The sequence below is a fragment of the Gossypium hirsutum genome, chromosome D05 (assembly GCF_007990345.1).
Source record: "Gossypium hirsutum isolate 1008001.06 chromosome D05, Gossypium_hirsutum_v2.1, whole genome shotgun sequence".
NCBI lineage: Eukaryota > Viridiplantae > Streptophyta > Magnoliopsida > Malvales > Malvaceae > Gossypium > Gossypium hirsutum.
This window is the reverse complement of record NC_053441.1, coordinates 21,494,307-21,516,564: the sequence shown is the minus strand read 5'-3', so window position 1 is coordinate 21,516,564 and position 22,258 is coordinate 21,494,307. Positions and strand designations below refer to the sequence as shown.

The 22,258-nt window shown below is 35.1% G+C and overlaps 5 protein-coding genes across 6 annotated transcripts; 3 read left to right on the top strand and 2 right to left on the bottom strand.

The window, feature by feature from the left end:
• The first annotated feature begins 3,507 nt into the window (after positions 1-3,507).
• On the top strand, positions 3,508-7,946 carry LOC107905028 (auxin response factor 17). Its single transcript, XM_016831578.2, has 3 exons — positions 3,508-4,776; positions 6,039-6,796; positions 7,693-7,946. The coding sequence occupies exons 1-2, from the start codon at positions 3,757-3,759 to the stop codon at positions 6,753-6,755; spliced, it is 1,737 nt and encodes a 578-aa protein (XP_016687067.1). The 5' UTR covers positions 3,508-3,756; the 3' UTR covers positions 6,756-6,796; positions 7,693-7,946.
• Positions 7,947-9,498: 1,552 nt separating this feature from the next.
• Positions 9,499-11,895, top strand: LOC107905029 (protein GrpE). The gene is made up of 3 exons (XM_016831579.2): positions 9,499-9,999; positions 10,234-10,707; positions 11,470-11,895. Exons 1-3 carry the CDS (start codon positions 9,760-9,762, stop codon positions 11,656-11,658), a joined length of 903 nt encoding a protein of 300 aa, XP_016687068.1. The 5' UTR covers positions 9,499-9,759; the 3' UTR covers positions 11,659-11,895.
• A 1,401-nt stretch (positions 11,896-13,296) lies between these two features.
• On the bottom strand, positions 13,297-15,112 carry LOC107905030 (uncharacterized). 2 transcript variants are annotated; one of them, XM_041094305.1, is made up of 3 exons: positions 14,951-15,112; positions 14,663-14,817; positions 13,297-13,579 (listed from the first exon to the last, which is right to left on the bottom strand). In XM_041094305.1, the coding sequence occupies exons 1-2, from the start codon at positions 15,066-15,068 to the stop codon at positions 14,663-14,665; spliced, it is 273 nt and encodes a 90-aa protein (XP_040950239.1). In that variant the 5' UTR covers positions 15,069-15,112; the 3' UTR covers positions 13,297-13,579. The 2 variants fall into 2 exon arrangements, with proteins under 2 accessions (XP_040950239.1, XP_040950238.1); XM_041094304.1 differs by having other exon boundaries at positions 13,297-13,576.
• A 179-nt stretch (positions 15,113-15,291) lies between these two features.
• Positions 15,292-19,470, top strand: LOC107905031 (serine hydroxymethyltransferase 7). Its single transcript, XM_016831580.2, has 4 exons — positions 15,292-16,680; positions 17,227-17,635; positions 18,402-18,503; positions 18,929-19,470. Exons 1-4 carry the CDS (start codon positions 15,685-15,687, stop codon positions 19,150-19,152), a joined length of 1,731 nt encoding a protein of 576 aa, XP_016687069.1. The 5' UTR covers positions 15,292-15,684; the 3' UTR covers positions 19,153-19,470.
• Positions 19,471-20,590: 1,120 nt separating this feature from the next.
• On the bottom strand, positions 20,591-22,258 carry LOC107905032 (uncharacterized). The gene is made up of 2 exons (XM_016831581.2): positions 21,491-22,258; positions 20,591-21,361 (listed from the first exon to the last, which is right to left on the bottom strand). Exons 1-2 carry the CDS (start codon positions 21,845-21,847, stop codon positions 20,750-20,752), a joined length of 969 nt encoding a protein of 322 aa, XP_016687070.1. The 5' UTR covers positions 21,848-22,258; the 3' UTR covers positions 20,591-20,749.

The window sequence follows — 22,258 nt, the reverse complement described above, 5'->3', positions numbered from 1 at the left end:
TTGAAACTTTTTAAAGTTAGGTGACCAAAGCAAAAACATAGGCATAATTGAGAGACCATTAGTATAGTTTACCCTAAATGCAAATAATCAAGTCATTGAAAAAAGAAATTCAAATTTACACAAATTTGGCATCATTTATATGTCAATAAAGAATAAGGAAAACCATATTAAATTAGATGGAAAATTGATTACATAAATAAATCAAATAGCTTCATAATCATTTTTCTTGTATGAATTCAAATCTAGTTCTTTTTGATGAATTTGAACCTTCGATCCTGGAATTTATTATTATTTTAAAAAAATCAATATTGAAAATTGTAATAACACTTAATAAAAATTTGAATGTAATGTAAAATAATTCAAAAGGATAAATTGAAAAGCTATTACCTGACTTTTATGGGATGCAATTTTCTGATAACCAATCGATATTTGTTTTTGTCTACTTCCAGGGTCAGCTTAATAAAAACACACCACATTTGATTACAATAGGGGAGTTATTGTCGATAAAAACAGAAGATTCAAAATAGGACACATAGTTTTAATGGTGGAAAAAGTCCTCAAATTTTTTCAAAAAAAGTAATTAAGTTTTTACTCTTTTTTTTTTTACATTTATTTGAGTACTTGAACGTTTAAAATGCATCAAAAAGACCCTTAAACTTTTTCAAAAAAAAGCCCATGTTTTTATTAAAAATTATAAAAAAATTATAAAAAATTAAAATAAATAAAAGCTATAAATATTATTAAATTTTAAATAAAAAATTCAACCATTAAAAATATAAAAATCGTAAAAATATAAACAATTGCAAAATTTTATAGAGTCGTAAGAAAATTATACAATATGTAGAAAAAAATATAAATTTTGTAAAAAAAATTATAAAAATTATCGTACCAAAAGAAACATTTTATAATTTTTCTATAATTTTTATTTTTTTATCAATTTTCACCATATGCCATGTTGTGTTGCTACATGTGATGACTTTAATTGAAATAAACTAGGGGTCGTTAATTTTTTTATGATTTTTATAAAATTTTACAATTTTTTATTTTTTTACGTTTTTATAAAAAAAATTCTATTTTTTAGTAAAATTTAAATTTTTATTAAAATTTAATAATTTTTCTAAAATTTATTATTTATAATTTTTTTCTAATTTTTAATAAGAGTAGGAGCTTAATTGCTTTTTTTTAAAGAGTCTTTTTGATGCATTTTGAAAGTTCAATTACCCAAATGAGTGAAAAAAGGGAGCAGAGGCTTAATTGATTTTTTTGAGAAGTTTGAGGGTCTTTTTTATACATTTTGAAAGTTTAAGTGCTCAATTGAGTGCAAAAAAAAAGAGTAACTTAATTTTTTTTTTAAGTTTGAGAATTTTTTACATTCTTAAGCTTTAAAAATATAAAAACATATAATATACATAATTTACAAAAACTAAATAATAGAATATAAATCAAAGTTTAAATTTAAAATGATACCTTCAAAATTTTCTTGAACGATGACTCAAAATATTATTTATTCTGTGTTGTTTATTGCAGACAATTTATTTATAGGCTATCTCTATTAGAGGTGCTCATGGGCCGGGTCCATAAAAATTTTTCGGCCCATATCCTAGGCCCGGGCCTAGCCTGGCCCAAAATTTTGTCCCGGCCCGGGATAAAAATTATAAGTCCGAGCCCGACCCGGCCCATCTTTTAAATAAACACCAATTTTTTTAAAAAAAATTATTTTAAAAATAAAAAAATAAAAAATAAAAATATTTATTATATTCGGGCCGGGCTGGGCCAAGCTCGAGCCGAAAAGTGTTGCCCGAGGCCCGGCCCGTTTTCTAAACGGGCCTCTTTTTTTTGTCCAAACCCATATTTAGGACCTATATTTTTACCCAAACCCTCCCATATTTTAGGCGGGCCGGGCCACCCGGCCCATGAGCACCTGTACTCTCTATGAATTCTAATTATGGTAATTGTTATTTTACTAAAATCATTTCATATATGGTGTTAAAATATAGGAAAGAAATTATAATTGAATGCTTTGTAGAATTATTATTATTTAGTATATATTTCCAAAAAAAAGTTTAATAATTAATATAGGAGATAAATTGATGAATTTTTTTAACATTAATTTTATTATAGGTTATTATTATATCTATTCTTTTTTATACATAAAGTTTAGAACTATCTATAGCTCTTTTCCAACTCTTAAATAGGAGAATAATTCATTTTAACACACCTGAACTTACGTATTTCTGCATTAGCAGCAATATTACTAGCAATTGAGTTAAGACTTAATTAACAAATAAAAATGACTTTTTAATGTCTATTGTCCACATGCTAATAAATAAGGTGTGCCACTTGTCAAGCATAAAACTATACCACAACTGAATGTTTTCCTTTTTAGTTAAAAACTTTACAATAGAATATATAGTAGGTTTCTTGTTAACTATATTAGTAATGATATTGCAGAATACATTTTTCTTGAATCAATGTTTGTTAAGAGATTTTAAGTATATTTTTATAATAATTAATATTTTATAGAATTTAAAATTATTTAATTGTTTAATTATAATTTGTATTATTAATACATAAAGAATCACTATATAATTATAATCAAATTTTTAATTAAAAAATATAAATAAGTAAATGTCTAGAAATTCGCCTTGGACTAGACTTCTAAAGGTTTAATCTAAGTTTGACCCCACATTTTTCGAATATGATATTTTGGGAACCAAAGTTCTTCCAATAGGGTGGTCCACCATGTACTCTAAACCCCATCCTCTATTATAAGGCATAGGGGGAGCAATTGGAATGAAAAGACGGAGAATGTTGGATTTAATATATAAAAGAAAAACATGAAATGATAGATAAGGACACTAATAAATAGCATCTACTTCCTCATGTTTAATAATAGTATTTATTTTGGTTAGATTAGAAGGAAATTAAGTTGGAATTATCCTCAATTTTTCATTAAACAAAATTTCAGTGTCAGATTAAACCATTGATCTCTTTTGTAACAAAATTGAGAGTCCAGATTATTACCATGTCATGGCTATTGCCAGTAATTATTATGTTTAAATACGACCCAAAAAAGAAGAGAAAATTAAATTAAAAAAATTCCAATGTCGGTAGTGAATGTGAATGGCGACAGCTAGGCAGAGAGAGGGAATCCAAATCCGGTCGTTGCAAAATTCCCTGGTTTTTTTCTCTCACAAATCACAATCCCCACCCCAACCAAACAGGGATTCACTCAATCTGTCTCCGTCGACCTTTTTCCAAATGTAAAGTACTCACGACCATTTGATTGGTTGACTTCCTCATACCATCAAAAGGTTATTTTCGTACTTTACTCCAAAACAAACTTCACCTTCATTTCCAGAGCGATTGTACTCTACGTTTTGGAAGGTAGAGCGTCCACAACGACGACGTTGGGACGGTTATGTAAATTTCTAACCGACCAAATATTCTGCCCTTTTTTCTCCCCGAAAAGGTAAAGAAAAAAACAAACGCTAACATAACAGCATTTGGGTTTCGTGATTGCCCATCTGCCCGTCCCTGCCCGCTTCTCCGACCTTGAGACGGAACTCTCTCTCTTTCCTACCTCACCTCTTAGAGTCTGCGTCAGAGTCAGACACACCATAAAATACTATAAAAACATCAAAAAAAATTAAAAAATATAAATCTCTCAAGTAAAAATCTAACAAACATCACTCACTCTTAGACTCGCTGCCCCTTTTCTTTTTAACCCTTTTGAATTAAACCCTAAGCGGCCCAATGCCGCCTTCACGGTCTAGTCCTCCGGAGCTACGTCATGTTGATCCAAGGATCTGGCGAGCTTGTGCCGGCTCTTCCGTTCAGATCCCCACCGTTAATTCTAGGGTTTATTACTTCCCTCAAGGCCACCTTGAACAAGTTTGCGGTTCCACTCCCAAACTGTCCTCTCTCGTACTGTCTAGGCCTCTCATCAATTGCGTTATCTCAGACGTTCATTATCTTGCCGATCCGAGAACCGATGAGGTCTTCGCTAAGCTTTTACTCACCCCTGTTGAAACTTCTAGGCTTCCTAATCAATTTCTAAATGTGAATGGTGAAGTTGAGGATTCTGATAGGAATAAGATCGTGTCGTTTGCTAAGGTTTTAACACCCTCTGATGCCAACAACGGCGGTGGATTCTCCGTCCCGCGGTTTTGTGCCGATTCTGTTTTCCCGCCGCTCGACTACAATGCTGATCCGCCAGTTCAGACTCTCTCCGTCACCGACGTTCGCGGCGGTGTTTGGGAGTTTCGTCACATTTATCGAGGGACGCCACGTAGGCATCTGCTCACTACGGGATGGAGCAAGTTCGTTAATCAAAAGAAGCTTATCGCCGGCGATTCTGTTGTTTTCATGAGGGACTGTAATTGGAAAATGTTTATTGGAGTCCGACGAGCGATGAAGGCGGGAGAAGGCGGAGGGGATTCTGGGAGGTGGAGAGAGCCGAGTGATGGAGGAGCAATGAAAGGGGAAGGAAGGGGGAGGATGACGGCGGAGGCAGTGGCTGAAGCGGCGGAGAAGGCAGCGAGGGGGTTCCCGTTCGAGGTTGTGTATTATCCTCGGGCCGGTTGGACTGATTTCGTGGCAAGGGCGGTGTTGGTGGAGGCTGGAATCAGTACTTACTGGGCTGCGGGGACCAGAGTGAAGATGGCAGTTGAGACGGAGGACTCCTCGCGATTGGCTTGGTTTCAAGGGACAGTTATGTCTGCTGCTGTACCGGATTCTGGCCCCTGGATTGGCTCGCCTTGGCGAATGCTTCAGGTAAAGGTGCTTCGGGCTCAATTGTTTGAATTGTGGTTATTCATTGTGATTAGAGCTTCATTTATATGGCGGGTGGTAGACCGGTCATCCAAATGAAGTTTAAATTGAACGTGGTTTACTGTTGATCTATTTTCAATGAACAATTTAATCAGTAATAATCCAGAAGTATGCACTATATTTTCAACAGTATTTAAATTAAGTGCACTTAAAAGTGAAAGAGTACAAAATGCTTATATAACGTAAGTTATGGTGTTTTACTTAGGAATTGAGGTTGGAATGAGATTCTAAAGCTTTACGAGTAGGCTACATTTTACTTCTTGTATATCTGTTTTTGCATCACACCCCCCCCTTCCTCCAAAAAAAAAATAAAGAATAAAAATCAGTGCCCTATATTAGGCTTCGAATCATTATTAACATTTTAATGAGACTTAAGAAACAGAAAGTGGAAAAACGTCAACAAATTTGAGAGTTACTCTCCTTAGGAATTTGGCCAAGGATGGGTGGTGCCAATCAGATTAGACTTGTAGAATTTCCTTAGAATCTCATTCAGATCAGAAATGATTTTGTACCAGTTTCTTTTCTTTTCTTCTAGGTTGTGTTTGGATTTTGTGTGCCTTGTTAGGTAGTGTTTTCTCACTCAAAGTAAGATGGGTGTTCTTATTTTTTCTGTTTATTGCATTTTGGCAAGGTATTTGTAAAATCATTAAATATTTGACTTGATATTGATTGTAGGTAAATCTGAATTTCTATAACTTTATATTTATGAAAAGAATAAAGGATTCATTCAATTTTGAGCCACTTGACTAACAAAGAAAATGAGTTTAGTCATGTTGAGTTAACTTCAGCCCCATCAAATCATGCTTTCCTAAGTTTTAAATTTGATGCTTAGGTGAGATGTATCTTGTGATATTCATATGCCATACTATCTTCATAACATATAATAGGTAAGCTTTTGGTTCTATGATCAAGGCTTGGTTTAATCTCTCTCTCTCTCTCTCTCTCTCTCTCTCTCTCTCTTTCTTTTCCTTATTCATGTTCTATGACTGGTACTGATGATAGAAAAGTTTATTCATATTTTGAAATATTTCCAAGGCAGCATTTTGGGGGTGGGTTTGTGGTAGGATGGTGTTTGCTTAATCTTTATTTAAGTTTTTGATGGTAATTGAGTCTAACTTTTTAATTTCATCAATGTTGCTACTTGTAGAATTTTTTTTCTCCTCTATCTTTTGTGACTCACTATTGCATTATATTTATATCATTAGGTTGCTTGGGATGAACCTGAAGTTCTCCAGAATGCAAGGAAAGTGAACCCATGGCAAGTTCAAATTTCTTCCTCCTCACCGCTTCATTCCTCGTTCCCCTCGGAAAAGAGGCTGAAGTTTTCTCAGGATTCAGGGCTGGCTGATGCAGAGGGTGAAATCTTTCCTATATCAGGGTTAACTAATTCAACAATGGGGTATTTGAATCCATCACTGTTGAATTACAATTCTTTTCCTGCTGGCATGCAGGGAGCCAGGCAATATCATTTTCACTTGCAAAGTTTAACCAATGATATGAGTGAGAATACCCCAATGATGTCCACTGATAACTTCTCTGGCAACTATGTGGTACCCAAGCCAACTAGGATATCCACTGAGCTCAATATTGGCAGTTCACAGTCTGACAACTTGTCACCTGATAGTCAGAGCAGCATGGTTTCCTTTGGCACGGAACTTATCGAACATGCGGGTTGCAACTCAAGCAAAGTACGTGTTGGTTCGTTTCGATTGTTTGGCAAGATAATTGCTTTGAAAGAGCCTGTCAGAAGCAGATTTGATGATGTTGGTTGCATGGATGATGTTGGAGGTAAAAGGCATGATGAAGCGGTGAGTGAAAAGAACTCCTTAGATCTGTCATTGACTTATGGCTGTTCGAAGCTGCTTGACAGGCTAGATGTCCAATGCCAACGAGCCTCAACTTTTGAAGGCTTCTCCTTGTGAATGAATTGTTGTCCAGATCATGCAGATGAGTAACTGTTTAGGTATGGTTTCTGTTATTGGATTTTACAATTTTATCACGCTGCTACTGCTATTTGATGCTTACATGAGGCCTGGATGTTATAAAGCTTTATCTATTTTTCATCCTGTTCTTCTAGAAACGATCTGTTTTCCTTTTCCATTTTCATCTGCTTGCTTGTGTATTTTAGTATTAGGAAGGTTGGGGAAAAAGTTGTGACCAATGTCGTCTAGAGAGTTGTACCTACATTTCTCAAAAAGAACGCTGGAATACATAAATATTTTAGTTGTTGCTGGCCGGAGCTGACTGCTTGTCAAGAATGAGCGTGGATCCAAACTAATAATTTCCCTATTACCAAAGGATGTATTTGCCTGCCATTAATTTTCTTTGAGCAACAGTATTAAAAGGAAATAGAAGAGTTGATCCGGGAAATGGTTGAAGACTTGAAGCAGGCTTTGCTTAGAGTCATAAAACAGTTTGTCAAAATGCTCATGGTTTTGTGGTACACCCAAAAGCCTTGGTCTCCAAGGGGTCTGGTCCAAAAAGACTTGCGTTCAGGATTTTGAGAAAACCAGTTTGCTTTGTGAGTGTTTTTCTGGGGTTGGAATAGGGTTGGCTTAATAATAAGAAAACAAAATCAAAGGGTATGTAAGAAAATGCATAATGGTGATCTATTTTGGTCTAAGCCTAGTTATACCTGTTAAACACACACACACACATGTATATATTAATTCCTAAACATCATTTATTGAATATGAGCTCCATAATTTTGGTGTGAAATAGTATCGTACTGTTATATTCTGATGCATAGCTTCATATGCTTACCCGCACAGAAGCATTTCAATACTGGCTTGAGGTGCTATTGTTTTCTGTCTGACCCATATATTGGTATGTTGTTCGCTAAAATATTTTGTTTTGCAGGTAATTTTAGGCAGGCAGGCAGGCAGTCAGGAGGTTGACACCTAATATGATTTTATCTCTAGTTGTTTACTTGCTCATATAAATACGTGCTTAGGTTTTGATTCTAGTCTGTTAAAAGATGTTGATATTTGACACAATCTCGGTTTTTTTCCCCTTTTTCTTCTTGGTACTAAACGACAGTGGAAATTTTTTTGTGTGTGTGGACGGATGCTTAGATTGGAATTGGAGTTAGAGCAAATTAGTTGACTCTGCCATTTCCGTGTTACATTATCTTTTCTGGGCTTTTTTTCTTGCTAATATGATTATGGTCAAATTTTGATTTTGGTCTTTTGACTATCACCAAATTTGAAATTTAATTTTGATATTGACAATTTTTTTGTTCTCTTAATGTGAGGAATTAATTATAGTTTAAATCGAAAATAGTGTTAAAAATTTAGCCAACTATGAGGCTGATTTTATTGAAATTATGAATTTAGAAAATTTTATTCTTTTATCAAATTTGAGATTTATTCTCTTTATTTTTAATTTTAACTCCAAACCTGAAGTTGGTACTATTTTGAAAAATTATCACTCGCCTAATGAAATTTTTTTCAAAACTAAAATATCTACTTACCAACCACAATTCCGCAAAACAAGAACAAGAAAAGGGCTTATTATCTCTTTCCACACGGATGAATTGGAGATTAGTGGTTTGTTTTGACGTAATTGCGTTGTCGGGTTTCTTCGTAACATATGTAAATTCTCGACTCGAGTCCGACACATGCAAAGTAAAGAGCACGAAGAAGAGGAGGACAAGTGGCCATCATTGGTAGCGCAGGTAACTTCTATATTCTTTCATTTTGATGATGAGTGGGACATGCTTATCATGGTCCCTTGATGGGGCCGTTGTTGATTGCTAGAGGCCGAATATGTCTGTTTAACAATGCTAAAACTCTTTATACTAATTTGTTAAAACCTATTGTCTAACAATGCAAATACTTATTTATGGGCTTTCAGGATTACCAATGCCAGAATTGCAAGTATATATAAAGCTAGATAATAAGCTAAAAAGATGACTAGCTTAAGTGACACAATGCAAAAGTAAATGAACCTATAATGAATGGCATGGTAATGAGATCTAGCTTTTGCTTCTTACAAAAACAAAGAGAATCCAGAGATGCATGAGAGAACTGGAAATTTCTTTCTTTAGAAGTTTTCAAGTCCTGAAAAATCCAAAAAAGTGGTTAAATTAGTTAGAAGTAATAACACATTGTGTTTGCATAATCGACAACAAGAAGTGTTGAATGGTAAGGTATACTATTAGGAGTTTTGAAATTTTTATTGATTGTAAGATTTTTTTTTTTTTACTTTTCATGTTTATTGTACGGTTCATACTCAGGGTTCATGATTGTCCCTCCTCACAATGTTATCTCCAAGATTTAAACCCTGTTCGTTCTTCTCTTGAGAGTGCAATGTGTTTTGATACTACATTTAACACTTGTTGGTTGGATTGTAATGTTGATCATACTAAAAAAATGTTTGAATGAAATTTGTTAATTATTTAAAGTGGTAATTAAAAAATAATTTATTAATTTAGTATCTTAAAATTATACTCATAGTCTTAAAAAAATTAAAATATTTTATTATTAATATTAATTATTATTTATAAAAAATTATAAAAAATCCATTCTCATTCTTTTATTCAACTGTATTATATATTTGTTATTATTATTTTTGGAAGATATTATTATTGATTATTCACTTCTGAGAAAACAAGAAAAGTTGAGAATATTGGAGAAGAGGGCATTCCAATTGGGTTTTTTGGGGGGTTTTGTCCAAAACAAAGCCAGGCCCATAAGCACAGCCCAAAGAGTAAGTTAGTAAGCGAAATCGCTTCAATTCAATCTCCTTTCTCCAGAGAAATCCTTCACTCAGTCACGGTGTCCGGCAAAGGCAAGAAGGCCAAAGGGCGGGCTTGCTCGTGGCTGCCGCCAAGGACTCTTTTACCAGGCTTTAATTTGGTTAAATTTTTACACTCCAATCTATTGCACAACCTACTAATACCAGGTTCATCATTCACCATTCTAGATGGCTGCTTCATTCTCTAACCACTCTCTCTTGCCTCCTCACTTCTCTGCTTCTTTAAAACCCTCAAAACACACCCATATAGCTTCATCGCCGGTCCAATTTCTTTACCAAAGACCTCGCTTTTCAAAACCCTTTTCTGGGTTTTCTCCATCTAACCTTTCCTTCCCTCTGAACAGCAAAAACTGTCCACAAAGGTGGACTTTCAAGGCTTCTCTTTCAGCCCAGGAATCTGCTCGCACTGTAAGTTATTTTTTTCTCCCTCCCTCCTGGGTTCTTTATTTTCTTTTCTTGTATCTATTATAAGTTGTAGCATTAGATTGAGAAAAGGATTTGTAGAATTTCCCTCCTTTATTATATCACAGTAGGAAAAAAACTGGCTGAAGATGAAAATTGAATCAAATCAATCGATAAGAGATGCTTATTATTGTTTAATTGTTTGTAACTAGTATTAATTTCATTAAGGAAATTTATCAGGAAAATGTAAAAGCATCAGCTGGAGAAGATTTTCCCAGTTTAAAGGCCATGATTAGAGTTTACAGGGAGGCGCTTCTCAATGGAGATGATAGGATTGTATCTGAAATTGAGAGTAGAATTAGCATTTTAGAAAACGAGAAGGACGGATTGGAAAAACAAGTTTTGGAATTGTCGACAGAGATAACCTCTGGGAAAGAGAAGTATATCCGTTTACAAGCTGATTTTGATAATTATCGGAAAAGATCGGAGAAGGAGAGACTTACGGCAAGGTCTGATGCTAAAGGAGAAGTGATGGAGAGTCTGTTGCCCATGGTTGACAGTTTTGAGAGAGCCAAGCAACAAATTAAACCCGAAACAGAGAAAGAAAAGAAGATAGATACGAGTTATCAGGGTATATACAAGCAATTTGTGGAGATCATGAGGAGCTTGCAAGTGGCTGTTGTCCCTACAGTTGGAAAGCCCTTTGATCCCTCTGTAAGTTTTAAATGCTACGAGTAATGTCTGTTTGTTACTTTATTTGTTGCTAGCCTTCAATAGGGTTTTGTTTGGTTCAGTCACATTAAAGAACATATTGCAAGTGTAGGATACTTTGGATACATTTATACCCACAGGCACACACATGGTTCAGTTAGTATCCTATCTGCTTAAATTTTTGCAAAAGGTTAGAATATGTATCGTAGGAACCAAACCTTCAGTCTGGTAAACACTTTGGTTTAATTGTTAGTTTAGTCTGTTTAGGGATTCTCTTGGTTCAGTTTGTGTTTCAGTTTCAAACTCTATGTGCTAGCTTGGTTATCTTCGAGGTGTGCACTTTATGGGGGTGTTAAGTGAGTAACATCCATTCAGAAACTATATTGCAAGTTTGTGCTACTGCTAGGTACGTATGATGAAAATCTGCTTTTGATCTCCAAAGTTGAATGCCATGCTTCTTTAGATTGAGAGCTTGTGTCCATATTAGGGATCATTCTAAATCTTGAACAGAAGATTACAAAGCTCGGTGCATATACCTGTTCGGTTTAGTTTTCATGTTTAGATCATCTCATCTGGTTGACATAAGTTTATTCTTCGGGGTATATCTGATTGAATATTCCTGTTTTGAGCCCAAAAGAGAAATATACCCATCCATAAATTTGGTTGAACAAATTGTATAGGCTTTGGAGTGACTTGTCACAAGAATCAGTACATTCCTAGTTATTTTTGTTATTGATTCACTTGGTTCCAACTTGTATGTTACAGCTACACGAAGCAATAGCACGCGAAGAGTCGCAAGAGTTCAAGGAAGGGATTATCATCCAAGAATTTTGTCGTGGATTCCTCCTTGGGGATCGGCTACTAAGACCAGCGATGGTTAAAGTTTCTTCAGGGCCAGGTAGTAGTAAGAAAGCAACTGTGGTTACTCATGAATCTTCGGGAGATGATCAGTAAATCTAAGTGGGCATTGCTGCTACATGCAATTGGTCCTCTGACAAATCTCATTAGTACGTGAAGGCTTTTTCTCTTTTTCATATTTCATTTGCTATTTTTGCCTATGTAACATTATCACATTTTGGTTTTCATGGGCCACATTTTATTAAATGTTTCTTTTTTCGGAAAGGGGGCAAACACTTGTACAACTAAAGATTATTCAGATTTATTTATTTCTCAAAGCAACATATTTTCCCATTCCTTTTCTTTTGTTGATAGCTGCCTGAGCTTGGATGGGCTTTGGTTTTGGTGAATATCAACTCATTATTAGCTGAAAAGCAACCATCGTTTTTCACCATGCAACTCAACCGGCAGATTTGTGTAAATTTCCATTCTGAATATTTCTTCCGTCCATAATCCTTCGGACGTCCCTAATAGTAACGTTCTCATCGCTACATTTGAGCACATTGTTAAAACCCATGTCTAGCATATGCGATCAGGAATGTGATCTTTCAAATAATGGAGTTGGTAAGAGTATATGTTAGTTTTTTGCCTCTTTTATTTAGAAAATAGATAAATTAGTCTATATATATTATTAAAAAATATACAAATTAATCTTTTCGTTAAAATTTTATTTGTGTTGTTATTAAGTAATAATTTGACTTTTTCAATTTTTTTTATAAAATGTGAAATTAAAGAACGAGTAAGATTAGGTAAGAGTACATGCAGACATTCGATTAAATTAATCTCTGCGTGTAAGATCAAAAGGTAAACTTGTCATTTTATTTAAAATCACATCCATTTTTATTCAAAAATTGGACAAATTAATTCTCTATGTAAGATTAATAAAAAAACTGATAATTTTGTTTAAAATTATATCTATTTTTAATTAAAAATAGATAAATTAAATCTTATATGTTAGATAAAAAACAAATTGATTATTTTGTTTAAATTACATCCATTTCTACTGTTGAATGTTGATGTAGCCGATGGAGGAATTAGATGTGTACCTCATGCTAAGGTGATAATATTTTTAAAAATTCTTAAAAATAAATAATTTTTTATAATTATTTAAAAAATAACATCATAATGAACATGGACAAATGATTGTACTGATTCATTTCATCTCGGACATATATTTTTTAGAACATTATAAAAATATTGAGTATTATTTAAAATTATTAAGTACAGAAAAAAGCATAGTTTTTTAAAATTACTAAAGGCATCTAGAATGATTTAGGGCAAATAGTTTACCAAGTTCATTATTTCTTAAATAACTAAAAAATAAAATAAAATAAATTAAGAATTATAAAAAATATATAAACAATGATTAAAAATTTTAAAATATTTATTTACATAAACTCCTCGTACAGTAATTTGGAGAGAGATGTATATATATCCACACCTGTGTAGGATAAATGTACAACAGTATATACTCACATTTACATTTCTGTCATCTCTTCATAGTAAGCCCACTTACATTTGACATTCACTTACAAATTCGGATTAAAATTTTCATCAGTAATGTACTTTCATAATAAGGCCACTTCTGGTTGCCAAATCACTTATTATTCACTTGCACGGTTAAGATAATTTTAATGACACCTACAGTATAATTGGAAGTACTCATGACTCCAATTCTAATGGAACAAGAAATGGTAAACTTTTAATGATCATCATATATTTTCAGTAATGGAGTTTTTTACAACTGCTGAAAATATATTTACAGAAGTGATAAACAAAACACCACATTCTCTAGTCATCTCGAATGTCATTTCCTTCATTTAGATCAAATAATGAACAAGTTTACCTTTTGCTGTTTGACAACTTTCTGTCCAGAAAAGTATGAAACAAATTGAATCATCTCAATCTTCTCCAATGTATTTCAAGCTGCCAGCACTGCTTTAGGTTTCCACCATCTGGAAACAGAGCTTTATGGCTGCTATCATCCACACAAAGTTGCACTCAGATTGGGGATGAAAAGTGTATAAAACATTGTATTTTACAAGCTATCAATAAAGCCTCTTTTTTTCTTTCATTTTTTTTTCTGTTTTCAACACCAACCATACAGTTTAGATATGCCACTGGCACTGCTAAATTATAGGCGAATAAAATAAGAAAGAAGAACAGACTGAACTGCAGGTTAATTTGACAAATATAACCATAAATTTGGTGTCAAATACGGGTAAATGTCCAACACGCCTGAATATGTTCCACACAGGTATCTAATACATACTTGAAGTTAAATAAAAAGTTCAGATAACATGGATAGAGAGTATCCAAGGGAAATACTGAAACTAAGAATCGTAAAACAACCCAACGAACAGCAAGAAAACCATTAAAAAACAACCTAATGGCTAATGCAAGGGAACACAATTCCAATCGTTATACAAGATTTTTTTAACTAACCAACGTCGAAGGATCCACATATGAACACATACAAGAATATTGAACACTGATTCTTCCCTTCATAAATTAAACATTGGTTAATTGCCCTTTCTTTTGAGAATATTTCTTTTCTAATGCAAATCCCAAAGGCAGGTGAATAGTGTATAGTAATAAACCCCATTCACCAAATTGCATCTTCCAAGGTCTAAGGCCAAATCATGAGCTAACCTGACCTTGGTTTGGCGGGGAATAAGAAGTCATTTGGATTCTGGACTCTTCATTCAAAATATCTTCGGACATGAGTACGAAATAATATCCTCAAAATATACCAAAAAACTTAGAATAAGTAAACTCATGTCTAGACACATACTCGTATTAAACACTCACTAGGTCCAGTTCAAGTGATGTAGCATATCACCATCACTGAATCAATATCTTAGCAGCTACTACATTAAGGGTTCTCAGTGCTAATTGATGCAATTTATCACTTCAATTTCACCTTAATTAACATTCTCTAATCAAATTATGTGCTTTCATTAATAAACTAGCACACACCCAAGCTATAACTAAAAATTCAATCTCTTTTTCATGCCAACACAACATAATGCAACAAATTAAAAATAAATAAATAAATTACCTATTGAGAAGTAGAACTATGAGAGTTGATGCTGTTATAATATCTTGATAATCGACGAGTCGGCGGCTTTGGCTTAACCGGTTTTTTCCTCAGACCGAAAATTTCTTGAACCAGTGGAACATGAACCAGAACCAACTTCCACGCCAACAGCCACCCTATAAATTTAAAATTTTTATTAATCCGTTCAAGCAAAAAACAAAGAGAAGAGAAGAGAATTATCAGCCAGCAAAACCCTTAAATTACGAAAAGGTAAAGGATAAGTTTTGAAAGGAAAAAAATAAGAATTACAGAGAATAATGAAGGAGAGAACGAAAAGCACAGCGAGAACCGGACGGAATAGTAGAAAATTAAGATAATTCCAGTACGAAAGAAAATTCAAGGAAGTCGACGATGAAGACGACTCCATGGACGACGCGACGACGACAAAAAAGGTTGAAAAGAAACATTGTATTAGAATCCACGAACCCTCTTTTATTCTGGATCTGGGCCGGGCTTCAAATTATTTTGGGCCTCTGACAAGCTTGAACCTAGCGGTGATTCAGTCTGCATGAGTTAACTTTTCCCATACTGCATTATAATATATGAATTGAAAAGAAAAAAAGATCACACCTTTTCCATTTTTCCCCCTTTTATTCTGGTTCTGGGCCGGGCTTCAAATTTTTTTGCCCTCTGACAAGCTTGAACCTAGCCGTGATTCCGTCTACAATAGAACCTTTCCCTTTCAACATTATATCTATATGTATTAATAATTCCATTTTCAAGGCTCAGATACATGAATTGAAAAAAAAAAATTTACACCTTTTTCAAATTTTTGCTCTGTTTTTGCTTCAAAGAATCAGGCAATGCTTCGTTATTTCCGTTGTAATTGCTTTAGGAAGTGCAGCCATTGTTTTTGTTGCTTTTGCGCTTACCCTTAAGGGCCGTAAGCTGTTATTCCCCTACTCCCTACTCCCTCAAAGAGTTTCTCCCAAACACTTCATTTTTCTATTTTAATTTCAATAGTTGCCTTTTTTAGGGTTTGAATGGATTTATCTCAGGCTCAATCGGGTTTGCCTTTGGGTTTTGCTAAAAATTCCATTGCAGACGATTCGATTTCGCTTCAAATCGATACCAGCTTTCGCTGCTCGTCGAACCCGGTGCGGTCTGTTCCTTTACAGTTCTTCGAGGAAAAAGACGACGGTGCCCCTCGTTTGGAGAACGGCAAGCACAAAGACCACAACTACGAAGATGAAGAAATTAGGATTCTAGGGCGATCTATGTGCGTGAAAAGACAAAGGGATACTAAACCTGTTTCGAACCCTTGTAAACTGTTATGTTCCGAGCCAAGTTTTGACCAAAGACGAGCCGCTGTCCGGTCATGGGGAAACCAACCGCTAAAAGAGGCGGATCCAGAATTGAATGAAATCATGAATAAGGAAAAACAAAGGCAGTTCTTGGGAATTGAGCTTATTGCTTCCGAAAACTTTGTGTGCCGAGCTGCGATGGAAGCATTGGGCAGCCATTTAACGAACAAGTACTCCGAAGGGATGCCTGGCGCCAGGTACTATACGGGCAACCACTTTATAGATCAAATTGAAACCCTATGCCACGAGCGTGCATTGACAGCTTTTAATCTTGATTCCGAGAAATGGGGTGTTAACGTGCAGCCTTATTCGTGTACTTCCGCTAATTTCGCTGTTTATACCGGACTTTTGTTGCCAGGCGATAGGATAATGGGGTTGGATCCGCCGTCTGGAGGGCATATGAGTCATGGATGGCATATGCCGGGTGGGAAGAAAGTATCTGCTGCTTCTATATTTTTTGAGAGTTTTCCTTATAAGTTGAATCCTCAAACAGGGTATATCGATTATGATAAGCTTGAGGAAAAGGCGCTTGATTACCGGCCCAAGATTCTTATTTGTGGCGGGAGTTCCTATCCTAGAGAGTGGGACTATGCCAGGTTTAGGCAGATTGCAGATAGGTGTGGAGCGGTGTTGATGTGTGATATGGCTCAAATTAGTGGTCTTGTGGCAGCTAAGGTTCGAAATTTTCTTGTTTTGAGTAATTATTGGTTTGATGTTCTGATTTTATTATAAAGTTTTTTGTGCCCTGAGTTGAGGTGTCTTGCAATTCATTTGGATAGTAATAGGCCCGAGTTAAGTTAGTTATCTAAACCATAAAAGTGTCCATTTCCTTGGTATCACTTAGGTTAACTTACAAGTAGCATTGCTCTTGGTAAATTGTCAATTAGAATTACTGTTTGACTGCTGAATATGCATGCAGTTCTTGCTACTGAACTCAACTTAAACATTCATGCTAACATTTGCATTTAAGGAAGACCAAAAATGCCCCATACTATACTTACCATTTAGAGAGAAAGGTTAAACTTTATTTGGCAGAAACCAAATATCACCCTTTTAATCTGTAATTCCTAGCAATATTTGGAACTTATAGCTTATTAAAGTTGAATGGAATCGGTATTTGTAATGTTACTTCATTTTGATGAAATCAGTGTTTCCTTTCATGCAAGGCAAATTTGTGTTCTTCTTTCCCCTTACCAGCATGTTCACTTTTTTCCATTGCAGGAATGTTCCAGTCCATTTGACTACTGTGATATTGTTACTTCAACAACTCACAAAAGTCTACGTGGCCCAAGGGGAGGTATAATTTTTTATAGGAGGGGTGCAAAATCAAGAAAGCAAGGCATGTGTCTCGGTAACAGTGGTGATTGTAGTGGCCAGTATGATTTTGAGGAAAAGATAAACTTTGCTGTTTTTCCATCATTACAAGGGGGGCCTCATAATAATCATATTGCTGCTCTTGCCATAACCTTGAAGCAAGTGGCAACACCAGAGTACAAAGCATATATGCAACAGGTGAAGAAAAATGCTCAGGCATTAGCATCTGCTCTGCTGAGAAGAAAATGCAAGTTGGTTACTGGGGGCACTGACAACCATTTGTTGCTTTGGGATCTCACTACTCTAGGCTTGACAGGTTCTTTGATCTTGCCTGCTCAATATGATAGATTTTTGGTGCATTTACATGCTGAGCATATATATGCTAATATATTGAATTTGTTTCTGGTTGGAATTAAGTTATTTCTCCATGTAGTTTCCTTTGATTATGTAAGCATTGTAGATTTTTGCGACCAGTTTTCACTTAAAACTTTTTAATGGCTTTATGAATAAATTTTTTCTGTTCTTTTCTTCATCCTTGTTGGAGAACATGACATAGATTCTTGGATTTATCATAAGCCCCTTGTGAAGATCAACTTGCAATTCATTGTAATAAATCTTACTAGTCTTGTTCAAGGCTTTTTTTTCTTTTGATAGCCATTTCTTGGCTATGTTTTAAAAGGGGAAAGCTTATGACCGTGTTTTACTCCAAGGAGTATGGATAGGTTAGTTTTTATAAATTCAGTCTGGAAAAGCTAATACAACTGAAATAAAATATTCTGAGAAGTGAAAATAAACGTTTATAGTTCAGTTTAGACACTGCCTATTTTCCTGAGAATCTTAAGAGAAGGAAGAATTGCTTCTAAACTATATTCTCTACAAGTTTTTCTTCTGTCTACATCCCAGCCCATCTATTTGTCGATGGGAATTTGGAGTTTAACCTGTTTGATAATTCTAGAAATTTATTACTATGAAAAATGACCTACATGCGCAATTAGTCATACACAGTGCATTTCCTTCATATCATAACATATGCTTCCTTGAACGCTTCCTTCAATAAATAACTCTCTTATTCTGTTCCCCAGGTAAATGTTATGAGAAAGTGTGTGAGATGTGCCACATCACCCTGAATAAAACCGCTATATTTGGTGAAAATGGTGCTATTTCTCCTGGAGGAGTTAGAATTGGTAAGCAGTATTCTTGTTTTCCATTTTTTTTGGGGGGGGGGTGTTGCGGGAATAAATAGAGCTTCATTAAAGGTCAAAGTAGATCGTGCCTTTATTATTGTTAGGCAAGCACATTTTCTAGGTTTGTTTGCAGATTGTTTTTGAGTCGTTGAAATTAGCCAACTGGTAAAATAATGTTATGGACTACTATTAATCAGTTCTTTCGAGTGCATTAATATGTTTTGTTACACTAATAACATATTTAGAAGTGACTAATTCGTGTTATAGCTAGAGAGTATTATAGCAACCAAAGATCATTTGAGGATACGAAGGTGTTAAAAAGAGCACATCTTGTGTTTTTGGTTTGTGCTTCTTCGTCACCTAAGTATTGGCTTACAACCCATCTTTTTCCATTAATGTTTTTAACTTCCCTAATTTTCTCTCAGGTACGCCTGCTATGACATCAAGAGGTTGTTTAGAGTCTGATTTTGAGACAATGGCTGACTTTCTTTACAGAGCAGCTCAGATTACAAGTGCTGTACAGAGAGATCACGGAAAATTGCAGAAAGAGTTTCTCAAGGGTCTTCAGAATAACAAAGATATCATTGATCTTCGGAATCGAGTTGAAGCATTTGCTGCTCAGTTTGCAATGCCGGGATTCGATGATTGAACAGTTATAAAAGATGGCCTGCATATTACTTGACATCATTTTGTTATATCTCTAGCAATACCCTCACTTTTTCCTGGTAATTTAAGTATATTTTTGGCCGTCCATGTTTTTCCCATTCTACTCTTGTAAATTATATAGCATAGGTATACGCTTCTGGTTCTTTTTCCTCAAAATCACTTTGCTGAATCTGTTGTCTTCCACATGTGTTGTTTGTAAAAAGTTATAGTCAGTTCTTTCAAAACGGTATTAAAATATTTTTGATACAATCATGGTTTATAGAACTATACATATATCCACATGTGAAGAAACCTTGGCAACGACTCCTACATTTATATGCAGCAGCCTATTGAATTAGTTGACAGAGCATAGTACTACTATGTTCCTTGGTAGATTACGGAGCTCCATTTATTTAAGTTAATATTTATGCTACTTCGTCGAATTTGAATATGTGATATTCGAGAGATGTTTGATCTCTAGTATATATATACTACCTCAGACATGCATTATACCTACCTGTTGCTTTTGATGTTTGTTCTTATAGCCTGCCATTAAATTGTCTCTGCATTTTACTTGCAATAGCTTCTGTTCTTGGAATCATATATAATAATTGTTGTCTAATTTCAGTAACTAGTGCGTAAAGAGGAAACAAAAGCTGGAAACCCCATTTCTTTTTCTCTTTTAAATAACAAATAAAGCAAATGAAGAAAATGATTTGGGTTGATAATTGAGCGGGCTTAGCTGGATCTGTTGGTGAACAGGCAACGGTAGCCTATGCATAGAGCAGGGTCGGATTTCATAATGTTCTGCAAAAACTTTCTGCTAGCCATAGATGGGGACATGTCAGGAAGAAAGGGGGTGATAGTGATTAGAACTTTGAAGCTTTCATCATTAAAAACTCCATTGCTTCCGAAGTTGAAAAACCCTAGATCAGACGCACCCCCAGCAGCAACGAACCCATTACTTGTGCTTTAAACACTTAAAGCTACCCAGGAAAACCTCTCTCTTGCACTCCCTCCCCCTCTAATATATCATCTTAAAGCACCCTCTACCCCTGATTTTTCCTCTCTCTTTTCATCTCTAAAATTGACAACTGTATGTATAAATTAACAGGTCAAGAGGGAAGTCACTTTCAAAAACACATATATAAATTAATTAATAACCCACTAAATATTTATATATATAGCTCTAACATAGACACTTTCTAGTTATTATATATATAGAAGATTCCATCCCCTTCCCTGCATGAAAAATAGTCCTAACCATTATTTTATTTTATTTTATTTTTTATTTTAACTGTTTACATTGTTAAGATAGTTGAGACCCCTGAATTACTCTGTTTCCCCTTCCCCTGCATATATTTTCCTTCTGGATTTTTGGGGAAAACAAACCACTATTTCCATGTTTCAACTGCGGTAGAAACAACAACAAATGCATGAAATGAAAAATAAAAAGAGAATCTTTTTTTTTTGAAAAAAGAAAAAGAAAAGAAGAGAAGGGTCAAAAGGTACAACAACAACCTTCTTCTATCAAGTATTTTTGTAACTTTTTTTTTTCAACCATCCTACATTTTTTTTATAATTTAATCTTCTTTTCTTCTCTACCTATGACTGCAAAAGTCCAAAAGCTTCTTCCTCCCTTCAACAATCTCATCAAAGAAATCATCAAGTTGCACAACAATGTTGTCAGCACCAGATCTCAACACCCCAAACCACCCTTTCAAGTTCTCAACCCTTTCCCTTATCCCCCCTACCTCCGTTTCCCACTCCTCCACCCCTCCGCCGCCCCTCCGCTCCAGCTCCCCTCTCAGCTCCTCCATTGCCAACTTCGATCTCCTGAACTCATAAAGCAATATCCCCGGCCTCCCATTCATTTGGTTGATCTCTGCGGCCACTCTTTGCTGCAATCTCCCTGTTGAGATCATGAAAGCTGATCCGAAAATTAGACACCCTTCATATCCTCCTCGTAGGAAACTGGATTCCGTTCGACAATAAACTAGTCCGTACAGCAAGATCATTAGGAGCAACGAGCTTACATTCCTCATTGCGTATAAAACTCCTCGGAAACCATTGAACCCGTTCAGCTTTGATTCGATCGAAACTTTCTCGTCAAACCTTAACGAAAGCGGTTGGATTCTCGTTTCCATCAACGCCCTGTTTTCTTCTTCCAATCCCACAGCTTCCCTGCGGCACGCCGAAATTGCCCGGATTACCTGTTTCCATATAGTTTTTTTAGAAAAAAAAGAGAAAGCCATATCAGATCATGAATTCAATGCTAAAAACTCGAAAAAGAATATACATATAACGAAATTGTTGTAAGGTTTGGGAATTTAAGCAAGGACCTGTCTAGAAAGCTGGTGAGTAAGATGGCGATGATTATCAAAAGAAGAAATGATGTTAAAGCCAGCCGAGTAATAATTTTCGATGCCGGAGATGCCTGATTTAATAACATGACAAGCTTCCCAGAGCTTAGAACTTTCATCCATGTATTCATCGAGCCACTTATCACCGACGGGAAGGTGGAGTTTTTGGACGAGGAGGAGTAGCTGGGAGTGGAAAGATCGGAGAAGGGAAAGAACCCTTTGAAGGAATTGTATGGACATGAAGTTATTAGAGAGATAAACACGTTCAAGATCATCTATGCCACGAGTCAAGAAGGTATAGAACCCATTGACTGAGCTTGTAGAAGATGCATCCATTGTTGAAAAAGCAACAAAGGAAAGTGGAGAAGAAGGTTGAAAGAGAGGGAGAGAAGAAGAAATAGAAAGGAAAGGAAGGGGAAGGAATATCTTAGAAGCTCAGGTTTCTAAGGTTGAAATGAAAAGGATTGTTGGCAGCAATGATGGGTGTTTCCTATAGAGGGGAAAGGATGATTGGTAATATGCCATTTTCATTGTTTAATTGGCAGAAAGGAAAAAAAATATATTTAAAAAAGAAAAAGAAAATTACCAATCTGGAAAACAGTTCAAGAAAAAAGAAAGAAAGAAAAGATGGGGCTTAACGCCTTTCTTAAAGAAATGAAATTTTCGTGAACTTCTGATTTCTTCCCTTTGTTTTCACCCCCAGATTCTGTGTAGCTAAAGTTTATATATTTTTATTTATAAATAAAG

Coding starts and splice junctions, on each gene's coding strand:
- LOC107905028 (XM_016831578.2), top strand. CDS start 3,757: ATGCCGCCTTCACGGTCTAGTCCTCCGGAGCTACGTCATGTTGATCCA. Junction 4,777..6,038: donor CGCCTTGGCGAATGCTTCAG/GTAAAGGTGCTT, acceptor TTATATCATTAG/GTTGCTTGGGATGAACCTGA.
- LOC107905029 (XM_016831579.2), top strand. CDS start 9,760: ATGGCTGCTTCATTCTCTAACCACTCTCTCTTGCCTCCTCACTTCTCT. Junction 10,000..10,233: donor CCCAGGAATCTGCTCGCACT/GTAAGTTATTTT, acceptor GAAATTTATCAG/GAAAATGTAAAAGCATCAGC. Junction 10,708..11,469: donor GAAAGCCCTTTGATCCCTCT/GTAAGTTTTAAA, acceptor TGTATGTTACAG/CTACACGAAGCAATAGCACG.
- LOC107905031 (XM_016831580.2), top strand. CDS start 15,685: ATGGATTTATCTCAGGCTCAATCGGGTTTGCCTTTGGGTTTTGCTAAA. Junction 17,636..18,401: donor CACTACTCTAGGCTTGACAG/GTTCTTTGATCT, acceptor TCTGTTCCCCAG/GTAAATGTTATGAGAAAGTG. Junction 18,504..18,928: donor TCCTGGAGGAGTTAGAATTG/GTAAGCAGTATT, acceptor ATTTTCTCTCAG/GTACGCCTGCTATGACATCA.
- LOC107905032 (XM_016831581.2), bottom strand. CDS start 21,847: ATGGATGCATCTTCTACAAGCTCAGTCAATGGGTTCTATACCTTCTTG. Junction 21,362..21,490: donor CTCACCAGCTTTCTAGACAG/GTCCTTGCTTAA, acceptor ATATGGAAACAG/GTAATCCGGGCAATTTCGGC.
- LOC107905030 (XM_041094305.1), bottom strand. CDS start 15,068: ATGGAGTCGTCTTCATCGTCGACTTCCTTGAATTTTCTTTCGTACTGG. Junction 14,818..14,950: donor TCTCTCCTTCATTATTCTCT/GTAATTCTTATT, acceptor TTAAATTTATAG/GGTGGCTGTTGGCGTGGAAG.